This window comes from Elgaria multicarinata, chromosome 2 (assembly GCF_023053635.1).
Source record: "Elgaria multicarinata webbii isolate HBS135686 ecotype San Diego chromosome 2, rElgMul1.1.pri, whole genome shotgun sequence".
Classification (NCBI taxonomy): domain Eukaryota; kingdom Metazoa; phylum Chordata; class Lepidosauria; order Squamata; family Anguidae; genus Elgaria; species Elgaria multicarinata.
Genome location: NC_086172.1, coordinates 96,938,239 through 96,956,868, shown reverse-complemented (window position 1 = coordinate 96,956,868; position 18,630 = coordinate 96,938,239). Strand labels below are relative to the sequence as shown.

Below are 18,630 nucleotides of genomic sequence, written 5' to 3'. Positions count from 1 at the left end.
AGGCTACTGCAGAATACACACACATATATAGCTATACTGCTTTCAGTAATGGGGGAAAAGGGGCATGAGGCAGTGATGTCGGATAGGAAATTAGGTGTTACAAGAACAGAAGAGTATGAAAAAGCCTATCCTTTTCATTTAAGAGCAACTTAAAAGACATCCAAATGTATTAACGGCCATCAATAAATTAGAGCCTACTTACTCAGCTCTAGTTTTTATTACCATACATCATACAGAAAACTTGATCTATTACCATCATAACATGTCTTCCTAATGTTAGCTCAGTAATGTTTGGCAACTGAAGCTAAGAGGATAAGGCCTGCCACACAAGTTCTTAAGGGCATATGAAAGACGTAGCTCTGACATTCCTCCAAAGTATATTCTTGACAAATGCAAATGATTCTCCAACTGAGAATAACCACTCTACATTCTAATAAGCAGTCTGCGTAAATTCAAGAATCACTTACAGACACCTATATGTAGCTCTTATAGGTATGAGTGCATGTAATAATAATAATGTATGAGGCAGGCCTCCAGAAGAGATGACAATACTATCACTGCTAATTTTCAAGTCTTTTTAAAAAGGGTCTTTATGGATAATGCATCCCAAAAGTTGCACTATGTAATAGTCCCATTCAGGATGCCTGCCCATAATTCCATTTCCCCTTCTTGGTTTTAAATTTTCTTTGTGCCCCCCCCCCCCCCTAAACAGTCAGCATTCTAGTATCATGGAGTATGCTCAAGACCTCATTGCAGTGTTTTTTGAGGAGGTCCCCTAAATTTGTTGTTCCTTCAAGCCTACTGGTACCTCCCCTCTTGCATGTGGAGATGCCATTGTAGCTACATAAGGACTGCACCTCAGAGAATTGAGTTCACTCACCAACATGCCTGTAACTAGCCTAAGACCGGAGCGGGGCTGCCAAAAAAGTAGGGGAAGTTCATCTGGTTTGTAGGCTTTTTAAAGGCAAAATTGTAAACTTATTTTTGTTAAAAAATGAGTAGAGAAAATTTAGGGGGCTGCCCCCCCCCGCTTACCATGTTCTGTGCTTGATTTTTATCCTCTTTACGAAACATAAATATAAACTATTACATTTTTGTAAAACCTACAAAAGGGTAAAACAATTCTTTAATTTTTGATTATCCACATTCAGTTAAACTGAATACTGAATCCTGTTAAATCAGAGCCAAAAAACATTTTAATACACTGTAGGGCTAACTTCATAAGTTGGCAAAAGACACTGGTTTTGAAAATACTGGTCATTCTTGAGGAAATAGTGTATTATTTTGTTACCTAGTGCAGCATATGTATTATAATAGTTATGGGAGAAACATACTGTTTTCCTTTCCCTTTTTCTCCCCTCTCAGGACTAGTTCTCACAAATCATGGATCAGGGTGGTAAATCTGCTTCTGGACTGGACTGCTTCTAATTTTATATCACAGCACATAATTGTTTCCTTGCACATAGATGCATACTTATCTGTGAGAACTAAGACTCATCTTTTTTTAGTCATTGCTATAAAAGGGCATTCAGAAACAAAAACAAAACTTCAGAGAGGAGCTCATAGGATTGAAGACCACCAGTTATGTTATATATATGAAATAAAACTTACTTCAGTGAGATTACTTGAAAGTGGTACTATAATACCTGGGCCAAGATTTTCTACTGCCAGGCAGAAAGTGCTTATAGGGTTATATCTGTAACTCAACATAAACCATGTTATACTAATATGCTGTTAGATGCCAGCAGAAATGAATAAATTATCAGTTTTACATTTTTTATCCATCAAAGGAGATAATTATCTGAACAACTAGCTAAAAATTGATTTAAGCATGCTTGTTCAGTGAATTTTACATTTTAGTTAAGTTAAACAGTTTTCATGTAGATAGTTTTTGAGCTCCCAATACTTTCAGTTTTGTAATATAAACTACACCAAACACAATTTGTAGTTAGGTGTCCTTCATATAAGTTGGTGCTTCTAGTGTTAAGCTTGTAGATTTGTGGGGCTCAGGAAGAGATTTTCAGAGAACCCAAGCTAGCGAGTCTGCTCTGAATACTAATAACTTGACTGAAATGTCTGATAATGAGGATCTGCAAATCTAGTAGCATGTACCTGATCTAAAAGAAGAACAAATCCACAGTACATGTAATAAAAAACTCAAAAGACAGAACAGCAATAAAGTGTCTTCAGGACAGGTTGAGGAACCCAATGTTTTTTAGCTAGTCTGCCCAGAACCTGAATGGAAGGTTCTCCTCTTAGCAACTAGCTACACAGTTACATAAGCCTGTCTCTAATCAAATCTACATATGGGTGAAGACTGGAGTAAAGAACAGAAGCTTGAGTATGTAGGCACAGCCCTTGGTCTGGGGTTTGAAACAAATGAGAGGTAGGTATTCTATCAAGAACTTTACATTCCAAGCACACACCACCCTCAAATTGATATTATATAAATATATATAAAACACACATCACACAAATTGATTTTCCGAAGACTGCATTTTTGAATATCATAATATATATGTTCATTTCAGTTTCATTTTTATAGATATAAATTCAGTTCATTTTTCAACCTGCCTTTAAAGTTTTGGAGGCTTACATTTAAATTAAGGTAGCTTGCTCAGTATCAGTTGTAACAGCAGATGACATTGAATATAAAAACAGCCAGGAGAAAGAAACATTTTACTTAAATAAAAGATTTGACACCAGTGATCTCAAGGCAAGATCAACAAAAAAAAACTCAGCATGTAAGATTTTGTATGTATATATTTTGTAGGTAGGGCGCTAACCCAGCCCAGTTACATCAATTTGATGTTGCCTTCTTCATAGAGTCATTTTAATAGTGGTCCCAGTAGGGCAGAGTTTGTTGCCTTTCTAGTTAAATGCTAGCTACTATACCACCTGGAGGCAAGGATATAAAGGAGAAAGAATGGTTCATTCAAACATTGGACTTGTTAATCGTGAGACCGCGTTCAGATGATTGTATCTCAATAAGCCAAGATACACAGCCTTTCGCCTGTGTACATAGCTCCTTCATGCAAGCCACAATTATGCCAGAAGTCTCTAAACCATAGTTTCTTGTTCCATGTGAACCAGGAGTTTGGTTACCAGCTTTGGAACAAGCCAGGATTTGAAACCACAAACTTGATTTAGAATTCTGGCTTGTTCTGAAGCTGGCAACCATAGTTTTCCAGTCTACACAAAACAGGAATCTATGCTTAAGATACTTCCTTTTTTACTTGTAGCTTATGCAAAGCAGCTGCATACGTGGGCAAAATACTAATTTATATCTCAGTTTATGCAGAAATGATCATCCAAACTGGGCCACTGTTCTAGCTGGATCAAGCAAATCAAAGACTGTCTCATTCTGGCCATCAAAAAATATGGGGGAGGGGAGAGAAGAGAGGTACTGGAGATGTTAAAACCTCTACCCAGGTGCTGGAAAAGGAGTAACAGGATGAAAACAACCATATTCCCAAATATGGGAATAAAACTTCAATCAGATCCAACCCAAGTTAGCCAAATTATTTTTAATAGATTGCCTATATAGATGTTTCACCATCACACTTCAAAATACACTCCTGTAAAAGCAGAACTTCATGTCAGATTTCACATGCTGCTGAGAAGTTTAACTCCCATCTCAGCATTTAAACATGAAGGTTTCTGTATCCAAATTTCCACTTGTACATTGACAGCTTTAAGAAAAAACAAAGGACACGGAGGGTGTTGCCATTTTTTTTCTTTTTTAGCAGCAATGAAATACCACTAACCCCTTTTTACATAACCAAATTCAAGTCACAACCAGTGGTGACTGCACCACAAAGTCACCAAGTACAAAACTGCTAGTTTTAAATTAATAACTTGAAATTTTCCCCAGAACATCCCTTTTTTATATAAACAAACGTTTTGCTATTTTTGTACATAGGCTAGCAGGCTTGTTTCAATATGAAAGTGCTAAATCATTTACAGATTTAATCAGTTATGTAGTGCTACAATAAGTGTCCGATATTCTACATATGAACAATCTTGATAAATGGAAATGATGAAGTGTTAAGTAAGGCTATCCAATCACCTTTATGTACATTAAAAGAATAGATACCCAGAAGGGAGAAGGGAACAGGAAGAAGATTGGGCAAATACTCAGTCTCACAGGTGTAAAAATTAAATTGGCCTTCCAGCTTGTGTACTGTAAATGAGACCTTTCCAACAGTCCTGCAGCCAATGCCTTTTTCTCTTCATAGAAAGGAAACTGCCTTCATGACATCCCCTCTTGATTTCTGATTTCCACAGCGTGTCATTTGAAGCTCAAGTGTCAGGTTCTTCCTATCTTCATAAAACCTTCTTTCCAGTATTAGGTTGCATGATCAAGTCCCACTTCCTGGGTTGGCTTTTTTCTTTTTTGAAATGTTCAATCTACCAATTCATTTAGAGTGAGCTGTAGATAACATGAACCAGTTCTGGAACCACTATATTGGGAGGAACACAAGCTCTTCACTACAACCACACAGTAGGAGGAAAAGTAGTGATAATTCAATTCATTCCTGGGGCTGGACCACCAAAATTGAATGAACTTGGCACAACCGGAGCATTGAATTTGTATCCACCATGCTTTTCAATCATTTTGGATTCTGAAAAGGAGGGGAAAATCAAATTATCTGAATGTCACAAACCTTGGTTTTCAAGGTTGTATCAAGTTTTCCACATGCTACAAAAGAGCCAGGTTGTTGTTTTTTAAAATCGTGTTTTAAAAAATGCTTCAAGAGACAAAAAAAAATCACATCTTTTACAAACCCATACTTTATTTTTGTAAGCGTGTAAAGTATTACAAAATGTGAATGCTGAAAATGAAGACTATGCAAGGGCCCACCTCCACCAAGATCGAAGTGTTAATTCAATTTAATAATATTAAGTTAATGCTGATGTAGTTCTCTTGTTTTCCTCTCTAGTTTTAATACTTAATAACTTTTCTCTTGCAAAACACTCTTATCCAAGTACTAACTAGACTTGACTAATTAGCTTCCAAGATCAGATGAGACGGAGCACTTTCAGGGTGGTGTGTGTAGCCATAGACCTGTTCGTAAAATGACACAGCCGCAGTTAGCAGTGATCAATGATATAAAACTTAGTGGAAACATGCATACCATGGGCTGCTCTCCGTTGATCGGCTAAAGTTGCTATGTCCTGTAATTGTTTTCTTTGATCTTCATTAAGACCACGTGTCAATGCTTGGTACCACACAGGGTTACGATTTTGAATTGCTATAAATCAAAGAGACATAAAAGCATTGGAAAACTTTGGGCAGATTGAAGATAATCACAGTTCACTACTTTTAGAAGCCCCTTTCTAACTAGAACCATTAATACTATTTTTTGTAGAATTTGTAGATATTTAATAACTTGGCTTCATGGGGAGTATTTTTCAAGCTGGCTTTAAGGTTTTATAGTCACATATAGATACATTTTAAACAATTTAGAGATATGCACAAAGAGGTAATGGTTGCTGGAAGGGTCAGAAATCAATAGGCTGTTTTCAGAGTTTGGAAGGCTGGCATTTCTCTTTTCCTTTGCAAAGAAATCCCAGTCTTGCTATGCAGGGCTGCCATTTCTTTGCTCTATATAGCTCCACCACCACCCTGGTTTCTAGTCCTCTTTAATATTTTCTCTCAAGCCCAGACATCTCCCTCAATGCTGATTACTGGCTTAGTCTCTCCCCAAATTCAGCCCAAATGGAAATAATGCTCTCAGAATTACATAACCTATTAACTTTATGAAAGGAAACAAGTGTCAGTTAAACAACCCATTAATTCATTGGGCTGCATGGAAACAAGTGCATTGTCTCCTGCCCATTTGCTCCTTCCAGTTTGCTAAAAACACACACCCAGGAATGGATTGTTTGTTGCAATGTCTAATGTCACTGTGCTCATTCCTGTACATGAACATCACACCAAACCAGATGCAGATACAGCCAACATAACATGTAAGCACAGCCGGCATACTATTTTCACTGATACCAGTTTTTCATATAGGCTCGTAGACTCCTGAAAATGGAACAGATGTGACTGAGTGCCTAAACCGAAGTATATCTGTTGTAGCCACATCCTGAATTCATTTAGTTACAGAATAGTGTCCTTTTAAGGTCGGTATTTCGTTCCATTGGCATCAGGCTGTGTTTTATTTTGTTCTTATTCATACTGAGAGGTAAAATTTGCATATTACAAAAATTAAAGGTATTTGCTGCCCTTTTCCTTTTTATTGCTATTTTCAAGATATTAATTTCACCATTGTAGTTATATATTCACTATTCTTATTTGAGGCACCCTTTAAGAAAAATATCTCTAAAAGGATTATAAAATATTTATTTTTGTGCATGCTTGAGATTTCATCTCCCTGTTTTTCCTTGTTACTTGGTTTCCTCTCTCTTCTGGTTTCTTTGAAACTAACTTCATGCATACATGCACCATATCTGGATGGCTTTAAAAGGGGGTTGGATAAATTCCTGGAGGAGAAGGCTATCAATGGCTACAAGCCCTGATGGATTTGTGCTATCTCCAGTATGAGATTACAGGCAGTAAGCTTGTATGCACCAGTTGCTGGGGAACGTGGGTGGGAGGTTGCTGTTGCACCATGTCCTGTTTGTTCATCCCTAGCCAATGGCTGGTTGGCCACTGTGTGAACAGAGTGCTGGACTAGATGGACCCTTGGTCTGATCCAGCATGGCACTTATGTTCTTATATAGAAAAGATTTGGTGTTGACTGGCATAGAACTGTTTTTGTAGAAAATTAACAAGATCTGTTGGCAACAAGCTTTACAAGGTTGTACTGAAACAGCCATGAAGAATTCCTCAAAAATCCTTCCACTCCTAGCAACCAGCCACCCCCTCCCTACCTAGTGCCAAATTTGGCCAACCTTGCCCTATTTTATTCTTATATCATTCTTACCATCTCTGAACTAAAAAATGTTAGGGGACGCTGGAGGCCAGTTTTTGTCAAGATAGAAGTTACAGCAGACAATGAATGGATGACTAACTACTTGCCCTCTGGTCAGATATGTCCGGAGAGCTTCCACAATTGCTGATGTAATAGTAACATAATTTGTGACATCACCTGAAATTGTTTCCCCTCTACTCATCCTTTGGGTAAGGCACACGTCTGTCAGGGAATTTTTCAGACAGGGTTCTATCTTCAACCCAACACCATGTGATATAACAGGAATGACAGAACCCTACTCCTGATCCATCACATGGTGTTGGATTAATGATAGTACTTTGCCTGAAAAAGTCTAACCAGTAGAGATAAGTCACTACCATTCCAGATTGGTTGGGAGGGAGAAATCCGAATTTTCCTGCAGGCTCCCTTTTATATTTCAGTATTAAAAAACGATAGTATTTTGCTTCTCCAAAATGACAAGGTGTTCTTCCCTCCAATGTTATTTGTTTTCCCACAAAAAAACTGCATGCATTTCTAGAATAGTCCCTTCACCCACACTAAGAAAATTATAATCAGGCAATGTAAGTGGAGTTTGCCAATAGAAGTAGGTGTGGTTGCCCCAACTGAGGTGACTTTCAGCAATGTGGCAGAACTTTGCCAATGAAAGGTAGGATTTTTTTTTTTACCAAAACCAGCCAAAGCTCTACTTTCTGATGCAGGTCTCCACTTCCGTCAAACTTAACCCATGTCAGTGTTATGGAATGCCTCAGCTGCAGTTTTAAATCATACTCTTTATCCCTGAAATTTCTAAAGCTCCTCTATACCTCTAACACCCCCTTTCAACACACATGCATCTACAAAGAAAAAATACAGATTTTCTGTGCAAATTATAGCTGCTCTTACTCTGAAAAATTGCTTTAAATATCTGGTATTCATCAACAGGGTTATCTTCATCATCAATAATTGTTGAATATCCCTCTAGAGCTGTCTCTTCAGCATCATCTTCTTCCCAATCCTCATCATCGCCATCTTCTCCAGCCTGCTTGGCCAAAATCTCTAAATACTCTTGTCCATCTTCATCAATATCATCTTCATCACTCCCAAGCTCCTCTGCAAGAAGATGCAGAATCAGAAGAATGCCTCAAAGATAGCAAAGGCTGTGTTCTTTTTCCCCGTTTATCATTATAATATTTGTACTCTATTACTTCTCCACTTTTGTCCTAGTGCTGTGCTCTAGCTTTATAAAATCTGACAATATCTCATGCCCTTAGAAAGCACTAGAAACACATTTAGTCAATTTGCACTGTACAGCTTGCAAATGAGAAATGAAAACCCGGCATGGAGACATTTACAGCAAAAGGATATGAGATGAACTGAGTAAAAAATGACGGTTGGACACTGAAACGGATTAAGTAGAGTGAGGAAGCAACCACATGAAGCCTATTTAGCTTTGATTTAAAAAAAGTAAAATCAGGAAAAGAGTAAAGAAGAAGAACATAAAAATAAAAACACTTGGCACAAAGAATGAATTTGCTCATCTCATAAGAAATACTCAATAAAACAGGGAGATGAAGTAAAAGAAAAGACACTAAATGAGCAAACAGTAAGAAATATTCATATAATATAGGAAACAAAACACTGACTCTGTTCACATGATCAAAACTAGCCACAGTGGCTTAGTAAGGCATCCGGTATGCACTGCCCATTTAAATAAGCCAGTGGCCAAGATCGGACGATCATGAGCGGCAAAGAAGCCACTTGCATGATCACAATTTCCCCAATTACCCACAATGCAGGTTAGAGTATCATCCACTGCAGGGATGGCTTCTAAACCATCGCATGGCTTGTTGTAGGGGTTGTGGAGTGATTTAGAAACCACCTCCACTGTACTGGGTTTGGACCACATGCTAATCCATGCTGCATTGTGGGTAATTACGGAAATGGCAGACATGTGAGTGGCATGCATGGGGCAAAGAAAGAAGCTGGTTTTATTGTTTTTATTTGCTATTTTACTGTGATTATGTTTTTATTGCCTTTAGTATTTTAACTGCTTTTATGTATTTTATTTCTTGAAAGCTGCCTTGCGAGGACTTCTGCCCTGAAAGGCAGCCAAGAAATGTTTTAAATAAGTAAGAATAATTAAGCCATGGTGGTTTCTTTTACACCTGTGATCTTCTAAACCTGGCCACTATGGCTTATTTGATCATGCAAACTGAGCTAGTGTTTGAAAAATAGGGAAGAGGACAGGCTGAAATCCACAAACATTTGAATCTTATTTAGAAGCACAAAAATATAGCAAGGAGATATAAGTAAACAAAGGAAAATTCAAAGGACTAAAGTTTTGCTGAAAAACTATCAACAGCTGCCTGAAAGATCATACCTGCTTCCTCATCTTCTTCTGCATCATCATCATCATCACTATCATTTTCATGTTCAGCATGGCAAGCATATGCTCTTTTCAACCCATTAAATAAAAGGATGAAAGCTGGCAGGATTTGGCCCGAAACCTGATTTAAAACCTGTGGTATTTGCTCCAGATCAATGAGAGCACACAAGCCTAGCACACACATTTTTCTGTCATGAAGCCTGAAATGCAAAAAGAAATTTCATATTACATTCTTTTCAATTTTAGGAAAAAAGGAACCCTTATTCAGAGAAATGATCAGGCAAGAAGGTCTACATTTACAGTAGAGCTTCTTCTCACTTTCCCCAAATACAGCCCACATTGAATGGATGGAAAAGGTGAAGGAGACACCCACTGTATACACACAATTCCTTGTCTCTGCATTAAAGGATTCAGTGGATCAGTGCTGTAATCTCAAAGAGACACCAAGCTTACCCCAAAAAACAGTCTACATCATTAAGCCACTGTGTAATGAAGTGATTTGTAACAGGCTCCACATTATTGGGGAAGCGAAGATTTTCCAGGGTATTCAGAAGTAGATGAGGATTGTAATATAGAGCAGCTATGGCAACCTGGAGGCACATTGTTCGCAATTCGCTTGTTTTTACTTCTCTGGTCAATCGTTCTAAAGCAGCTTCCACAAATAAAGGTATACACTGAAAGAACAGGAAAAACATCTTTAAACGTTACAACGTAAGATTCCAATATTTATATTAAAAAAAACCACATTTACGGTGCTAAGTGGTTATCAAGCGCTCTCACCTTGCCATCAACCCAAGGACAAGATACATAACTTTTCAACTAGCCCCTAATTGGAGGCACCACTAGGTGTGTTGGACTATAACTCCCATCACCCCAGGCAGCATGGGGGGGCTGGTGGGAATTGTAGTCCAACACATGTGGAGAATGCTGAGTTAGGGAAGGCTGGTTTAAACTCTCCAATGTAACAGGAAACAAAAAGCCCACAGCTTTCCCCACCCACTCTTTTTCCAATCTCTTTATCCATCCCCTCCCCTTACATGCTGCGGCAAGCCGGAATCCGCCTGTACTGCACAGCATGTGGTAAGAACCACATGGCCGGGAAGAGACCTATGGCTTTCTTCTCTCCTGGGCATCTGGCTACAAAAGTGGTATTTGTATTGCAAGGCGGCAGCCTTACAGGTATTACAGCTATACAAGTTACACTAGGGAGCAATACGTAAGTAAACATCAGCAGGCAAAATGTACAGATACGGGGTCTGTATATGGTCATCTGCAGACACTCCTCAACTATGACTGCACAAAATGTATATTTTTTTAAAAAAAAATCAGTTCCTTTAAAAAGGAACTGACTCCTCAACTATGACTGCACCAGAGGCATCTAGCAGAAATTGGATGGTTTGTTTAGTTGGCTCTGATCAACTAAAATTGAACTTCTCCTTCCAAATAAGCAGAAAGAAAGTAGAAGCTTCAGAAAGACACTATTAGTGTTATACTATTACTATTTGGTAATATGTGGGACATATTTGTCTTAAATTGCGGTAATATGTGGGACATATTTGTCTTAAATTGCTTGTTGATTACACATGAAAAATGACAGCTGGCTCTTCACCTTCAGAGAGTTGTATCTTTCATATAGTTTTCTTAAGATAGCCAAAAAGTCCATCTACTTACCTGATCAATGCCACGACCTTTACACTGTAGAATGATGACTTCTAAAAGCTTTGCTGCATGACATTCTGCATCCTCTCCTGCCACACCTGTAAGGACCTAAGAAATAAAATGTACTCCGTTAATTTCAGTACTGGATTTTTAGTGGGGTGCTGTTGTTTTCTAGCAGAATTAAAGCTGTAAGAGACACGACAACCCATTATGCAAAATAAGCCACGCAATGTGGCTTATTGTCGGAACAAGCCATGGTGAGCCTAACAAACGATCAGGCTCACCGTGGGTTGTTCTCCCCTCCTTCCTCTTAGGTCCTACTGCTGGCTCCAGCAGGTATCACAGAGGATTTGGCGGAAGAACGCATCCTGTCTGCTACCGAGCCCGTCTCCATGGAGACCGTGCCCCTAGTCACAGTTCCTGGCTCCAACACAGGCATTTGCACAAATTGGGACTGAATTGCCCCAGCCCCAGCCCTGATAATGTGCACAAATGTCCTCATAATTTAAATGCACAGATTACCAGGTAGGGATGAAAATATTAAAAAAATTCAGCCCCAATTTGAGAAAATATCTGGAGGGAAAAATTTAAAAGGAGAGCTTACTGGGAATCATTGGAGGGGCTTTCACTTGTTCACAGGCAAGACTGCTCAGCAAGAGTGGCAGGGGTTTCTGCCACTGTTGCCAAGTGGCTCGCTCACTGATGCCCAGAATCCACATGGGTTGGCAGTGCCAGGTTTGGATGACACACTAACCCATCGTAGATTGAACATCCCCAGGAACAAACTATGGGTTGTTAGGGTGGCTTGTTGGTCAAGCACATTTTTTGTGAACCGCCCAGAGAGCTCTGGCTATTGGGCGGTATAGAAATGTAATAAATAAATAAATAAGCACATGCCATTCTGTGGTAATCAGTCCAGGTTAGCATGACACAAAATCCAGCATGGTTTGTCACTCACAATAGGTTTTTGTGTCATGTGAACCCAATCCATCTGTCATTTCTAGTTTCCATTAGTAAAGAGACATTGTATTTAGTGTATGTATACTAGACTTAGAAATGTCTGGAAAAAAGTTAATTAAATTATTTTTCATCCACAAAACTGAAGGATCCAAATGTGACCTACCATTTTTACAGACATTGCTGTAGTTCAGTTTAATCAGGGCCCAAAATTAATCAGAAGCTACGATTTCTGTCCATCTCACATACTCAAGAAATTATCAGTGCAAATAGAAAAATCTGACAATTCAATAAGCTCAAAGCTACACAAAATATATTCTTTTTATTATTAAAGTTTATATACCAACTTATATGCTAAAAAGCAATCAAGGTGGTATACTATAATAAAATGTTAGAGGACAATAAAAAAGAACATTAAAAACTACAATACAAGCCTCACCCAACAGATGATCTACATAGAGAAATAAGTATGTGTAGACAAATCCTCCTTCCAGATCTCATTCACTGTTCGCATGACATGACAGCCCACCATGGGTTATTTAACCCACGTTGAGGGTGTGGCACGTTTGGGGCAAGTGCAGTCACCATTTTCAATATGCAACACTTGCTCAGGGATTCTCACGTCATGTGAACCCAAAGAGCGTAGGTTATGCAAATATTAAAAACCCTCACATACCAATGGTCTGTTATATACAAGGGTAATCTCTTCCTTCCAAAATACATGACTGGCACTGTCAGTTTTGATAGTACTGATCACCAAATGAAATGAAAGCTGATATATACTTTAAGAGCTCAGCATCAATTCTTGCTTTAAAATAGAATATCCACCCTGTTTTGAATAACCTAACTTTCCAAACATGATTCCTTGCGTTTTAAAATTTTACTTGTTCAAATGTATTAACGATGAAGTTCAGCAGTCAGCAGAAACATGAATACAAACATAACTATTTAAACTGCAATTTAAAAATGCAATTTCACCCCACCTTCCATTTACATGTCTGAGAGTTTGGAGGCTGGACAGTGGTAAACTTGTCTTTCGACATCACTAGACCAGTACTATGATCTCAAGTTGCTCTTTGGCCACAGGTTTCATGTGAGCAATATAGTCTAAATGCAAAACACAAATAGACTATACCACTAGACATAGATAAGAAACTATGCACACGTGACTGCAGCCATTTCAATCCACTTCAGGGCGGGGGGAAGGGAGATACAAATCGTATGAGTGGTTAAAACACGGAGGATCTAATTCAGGGTTAGACAGCTTGTGGCCCACCAGACATTTTGGCCCACAACTTCCATCAGTCCTAGTTAGCACAGCCGAATGATGACTGAAGATGCGAGTTGCAGGCCGAAATATCTGGAGGGCCACAAATTGCTTACCCTGGTACTAACTACTTACCTCCTCTTTCTCACTATATCTGAACAGGCATGGGAAACGGTTTGAGGAGGTTGCAGTCTACTGGCTCTCTACCAGGTTAGATCCACAGAATTTTAATCAACCACCACACAGCAAATGGACATGCAGTTCTGATTAGTGATTTTATTTAGTGTTATATTCTGCTTATTTTTAGTTATACGGATTAATTTAAATTTAATACCTCACAAATCCCATGAATGTAGCTTATTTAGATCCCTGTTGCATTGCTGAGCCTTCCAATCTCCTGAATGAGATTGCAGTGCTGGAAAGGCACATGTTTCCCTTTCCTGAATCTATATGGTGTACAATATTTCTGCAGGATTTAGCCATCTTGACAGAAGGGTTAAAGAAATGTTAATATATATATATATTACTGGAATACTTACCTTTTTGCACATACTGTAGATCATTTCTAGGTATTTTGTATCAGACAGGAGTGTGTCTGTATCAACAGTTACATAATTATGCAACAGCGGCATCATATCTGTATTTCAGAAAGAATAACAAAGAGATGTTATCTATGCTTTCACCACTTAGTAATTATGAAAGCCGCAAGGTGTTACGGTGTGTATTTTGCCAGTGTTCAATGAGCAAGACAGTCACAGTAAGAAACCTTACCTGTAAAGTAATCAAAGCCATCCTGCTGAAATACTTCAAAGACCAGAGGCAAAAGCTGCCACATCTGTGCTGAGACCTGCTGACAGGTCAGACTATGAGCCAGGGAGAAGATTTCCTCATAGAATTCTAAAACAGAGCAAGAGGTCATTAAGAGTGGCTTGAACAAATTAGTAGCACCTCATGCAGATTTATAACACTGGAAAAAAGAAAAAAAACTTCTTACCTAAAACATGCTGTTGTAAAACTGTCCCAATTACTTGCAAACAGATTCCTTCCAACTGCTGGGTAATCTGAAAGGGAACAGTGCAAATAAAAGACAAAATATGCTTAAGAACCTAGCTTCAGTACCAGTTTTAAAATGGAAGATCTATTTGTAAAAACAAAGGTATGTAGAACATGATCCAAAGAACTCCCCTCATGGAAGTGTTTGCATAACTTTTAGATATTTTGCTTTTCTGCTTCACTTTGCAGATTTTGTGTGGGAGAGCCTGCTTCTGAAGTTCCCCCATGTTTTCGGGACAGCCTGTTGAGTAGCACAAAGAACTGTTTCCAAAGAAGAATCAAAAGCTCCACCATGCACACCGAATTCGCCACAAAGTCTTTAAGACTAGGGCCACAGCTATTTTTCAGGAGCTTTACTGAATTTCACATCTGTGCAATGATCTCATAAGACAAGAATACACGAACTGCAGCTGGCCAACTATAACCAAGCATATATGCTACACCACAGCAAAAAGAGAAGCATAGCAAACAGCAAAGTGCTCTAAAAGCAGCCCAACTGCTGTTCAATTGTCAAAAGAGCTGACCACGTCAGATTGTGGGTCACGACCACTCAATCTTTTCAAGCTTTAGCTAAAACTTTTCAGATGAGATAGAACATGGAGACAGACCACAAGGTCAAAATATAACCGTGTCAATTTATTTATTTATTACATTTTTATGCCGCCCAATAGCCGAAGCTCTTATTGGGGGATAGATTAAGGTCGCCAGAAAATGGGGTAAGTAGGGAAGACTAGTAGTTAAAGGGGTTATAAAAATGGGAGAGGGTGGACTATGGGTTTCTAACACACACACCACTTGATTAGCCTGTTGCACAAAGCAATCAGAAGCACAACGTACTTTCCTCAGGAGGTGATGCTGTTTGTGACATGACAGGATGTATAATATCAAAACAAAATAGGATTTATTATATTAAAGTTCTGATCATGGTAATGCTTTTAACAGAGGCATTGACTGAGAACAGGATCCTAAACTAGACGAACTAACTATGCTCCAGAAGGGCTTTTCTTATATTCTTAGGAATCAGGGAGGGAGCAATGAAGCCAGTCTTTGTACTTGTATGAGGGAAGAGACTTCAGTGCTCTTAAATGGCCTTTCAACACTGATAGGAGCAGAATTGTATTAAGATGAAAAATATAAACTTGTTTTATATTTTTTATTTATTACATTTATATATACCGCCCCATAGCTGAAGCTCTCTGGGCGGTTTACAAAAGTTAAAAACAGTAAACATTAAAAACAAATATACAAGCTTAGTATTACCTACTAATAACTCTGTAATGTAGGGCAGTATTACTAACGTGTACAGTTCAAAAGTTCACGGCTAAATGTGCAGATGAGTTATGCATACAGCATTTCCATCCCTCAGCAACAATTACAAGTGTTTGCAGTTGGAGATTCTGAAATTCAATATTTTATCTTTTCGGGATATGTAATTGGTCAAACTGTCCAGCAAGCACCCATGCCAGAGACCAGAGCCACTGCTAAGAAACAGAAGGAAGTAGAAAAATGTAGGTTTTTGTTGTGTTCTTAAGAAAGAAGAAGGAAATAGCTGCAGAAAGAAATCAAAGCAGATCTGAAGAGGGTGAAATGAAGTAGTTTTAGCAAAAGGGGAAAATGAGAATGAGGCCTGAAGAAAGTCACAAGATCTGTCCAGGGCAAAGGCAGTGAATAAATGGGAGGAAGGAGCTACAGAAGCTGGGACCAAGGCAAAAGGTTGTGGTCTCTGCCTTCCTGGGCAATGAGGAGAGATAACTCATCATGGATGCTTCCTCACAACAGACAGAGAACAGTGAATTCTTTTCAGGGAAAGGAAAGGAACCTCTCATGCAAGCAATGAGTCATTACTGACTCTTGGAGGGAAGCCAGCTTTCGCTGACGTTTTCTTGGCAGGCTTTATAGCGGGGTGGTTTGCCTTTGCCTTCCCCAGCCGTTATTACCTTTCCCCCAGCTAACTGGGTACTCATTTTACCAACCTCGGGAGGATGGAAGGCTGAGTTGACCCGAGCCGGCTGCCTGAAACCAGCTTCCGCTGGGATCGAACTCAGGCCATGGGGAGAGTTTCAGCTGCAGAAACTGCTGCTTTACCGCTCTGCACCACACGAGGCTCTATGAGGAGAGATAACCCATCATGGATGCTTCCTCACAACAGACAGAGAACAGTGAATTCTTTTCAAGGACCTATTTTTTGAAGCTAAGTACTGATGTTGGCTTCTTACTTGTAAGCCATCTGTGGCATAACTGTGAACAAAATATAATCCTTACCTCTTTATGATCTTCAACTACACTGAGAAGTGTATCGATAGTATTCAAGATGCCCATTGCTGTTACTGCTTTATCGTCGCTGCCTTCTTCATCTGGTCCTGTCTGAATCACTTGGTTAAAAGTCATTGCCTATAAATAGAAAGAACAAAATCTCAGTTGAGTCAACCAGAAAGCTGAATTAAAAAATTAAGCTGAGTAAAATAAAAAAATCTGAGCAAGTCTTCTAAACTGTATGCAAACGTACATTATAATATGCTGAATCAGACCAAAGGTCCATTTTGTCCAGCACTCTGTTCACACAATGGCCAAGCAGCTGCCCAGAGGAAAGCCACAACCAGGACAAGAATGCACAGCACCCTCCTGCCCAGGTTCCCCAGCAACTGATGTACACAGGTATACTGCCTCCGATACTGGCGATAGCATAGAGCTATTAGGACTAGTAGCCATTGATAGCCATACCATCCATGAATTTGTCTAATCCCCTTTAAAGGCCATGGAAATTGTTGGCCATCACTACCTCTTGTGGAAGTGAAATCCATAGTTTAACTATGCACTTTTATCTGCTCTGAATCTCCCACCAGTCAGCTTTATGGGATGACCCTGGGTTCTAATATTATGAGAGAGGGAGAAAAATGTCTCCCCTTACTTGCCTTTTTTTTCTAAGCTGAACAATTCCAGCTGTTGTAATCTTTCCTTATAGAGGTGTTGCTCTAGCCCCTTGATCATTTTAGTTGCCCTTTTTTTGCCCTTTTTCCAACGCTACAATGTCCTTTTTAGGTCCAGTGATCAGAACTGTACACAAACCATAGATTTATATAATGGGAGTAAAATCTTGGCAGTTTTATTCTGAATTCCTTTTCTAATTATGCCTAACACGGAATTCGCCTTCTTCACATCAGCCGCATTCTAGGTTGACATTTTCATTGAGCCATCTACCACAATTATCAGTTAAGATTTATAGTTGGCGAATGGGGAGATGTGAATATTTAGGGTAGGGGATGGGCCAGTGGATAAAAAGGTTGATTTTGGTTCATGTTCATGGCTGACCAGGAATTATGAGAGTAGTTTTGGGTAAAGTAACCCTCACAACCAGAATTCCTACTTGTAAAAAGCCACCATTAACTGATATTTTTGGTGTGTTGCAGGAATGTAAAAACAAACAAACACTTTACTAAGTCTTTACAGTAAGACAACACTACTATTTCATTAAAGTAAATCAAATTCAAAGTATTAGTCCAAAAAGACATACATCTTATTTGTTGTGGTTTAAAACAGAAGGATATTTCTTCAGCAGCAAATGAAGCAGTTCAAAGTGTAGTAGTTAACAGCCTACATGAGGATATGGGCAGAATATTAAGACAGCAGCTGCTTTACAATACAGGCAACGACCATGCTAAATAAAATTATGACTAGACTTACCAAATGCTGGGTCATCTCTACTGCTATGGGAGTAACCTCTTCACTATATTCACAGATCATTTTCTGAATCACATTAGTTAGATCGTCATTCTCAGTCTCTCTAATAATATGAAGAAGAGCTTGCATTACAGGTCTAATGAATGGAGTAATAAATTCCTTCGCTGTAAAGCAAGCAAGAAGAGAGAAATTACTTTTTAAAAGTAACTTATAAGAAAATAGTATTTTAAGCATTTGTTTACAAAGCTATATTTTGAAAAAGACTCTTTCATGTAATAGTTAATTCACCATCTTGGTATTAATTTACCTTTAATATCTTCCATCAACATTTTATGATATGTAAAAGTTCGACTTTGCAAAATACCACTACTCCCCTATCTTTATTTTCTGCCTGTTCTGGCATGTTTGTGCTTATTTGCCTGTGTTTGGAAAACGGATAGCCAACCTTGGAACATTCCTCACATTCTGCCTTCATGGAGGATGCACATCTACGAGCACAATGTCCCTGACAGTAAAATGTTCTGCATCCCGCACCCACCCAAGGATAATATCTAAATTGCTCCTTCAGACTAAGCCGCACAGCCACTTTCTTCATGGTTCCCTCGTTTGTTCCTTTTGCCTCCCACTTACTCCCTGCAAACCTCTGCAGAGGATAGCAGCATGCACAGCAATGTTGACTTTATCTAGCTATTCCCTTTGGCTGACAA

The 18,630-nt window shown here is 38.9% G+C and overlaps 1 protein-coding gene and 1 non-coding gene across 4 annotated transcripts in view; both read right to left on the bottom strand.

Moving 5' to 3' along the window:
• Positions 1-2,490: 2,490 nt before the first annotated feature.
• Positions 2,491-18,630, bottom strand: part of IPO7 (importin 7) — a 49,396-nt gene continuing 33,256 nt past the window's right edge. The window contains exons 15-25 of one of the 3 annotated variants that reach the window (XM_063117264.1): positions 17,927-18,087; positions 16,508-16,636; positions 14,187-14,253; positions 13,964-14,089; positions 13,732-13,829; positions 10,981-11,076; positions 9,763-9,983; positions 9,304-9,509; positions 7,827-8,033; positions 5,139-5,255; positions 2,491-4,625 (exon numbers count right to left, since the gene is read on the bottom strand). In XM_063117264.1, coding sequence (XP_062973334.1) covers positions 4,528-4,625; positions 5,139-5,255; positions 7,827-8,033; positions 9,304-9,509; positions 9,763-9,983; positions 10,981-11,076; positions 13,732-13,829; positions 13,964-14,089; positions 14,187-14,253; positions 16,508-16,636; positions 17,927-18,087 — 1,526 coding nt within the window. In that variant the 3' untranslated portion in view covers positions 2,491-4,527. Of the gene's footprint in view, positions 4,626-4,771; positions 5,256-7,826; positions 8,034-9,303; positions 9,510-9,762; positions 9,984-10,980; positions 11,077-13,731; positions 13,830-13,963; positions 14,090-14,186; positions 14,254-16,507; positions 16,637-17,926; positions 18,088-18,630 lie in introns of those variants that run through there. The other 2 variants (XM_063117266.1, XM_063117265.1) reach the window with 2 other exon arrangements.
• On the bottom strand, positions 12,918-13,098 carry LOC134393880 (small nucleolar RNA SNORA23). The gene has a single exon (XR_010025146.1). It is a non-coding gene; the product is annotated as a small nucleolar RNA SNORA23 (small nucleolar RNA).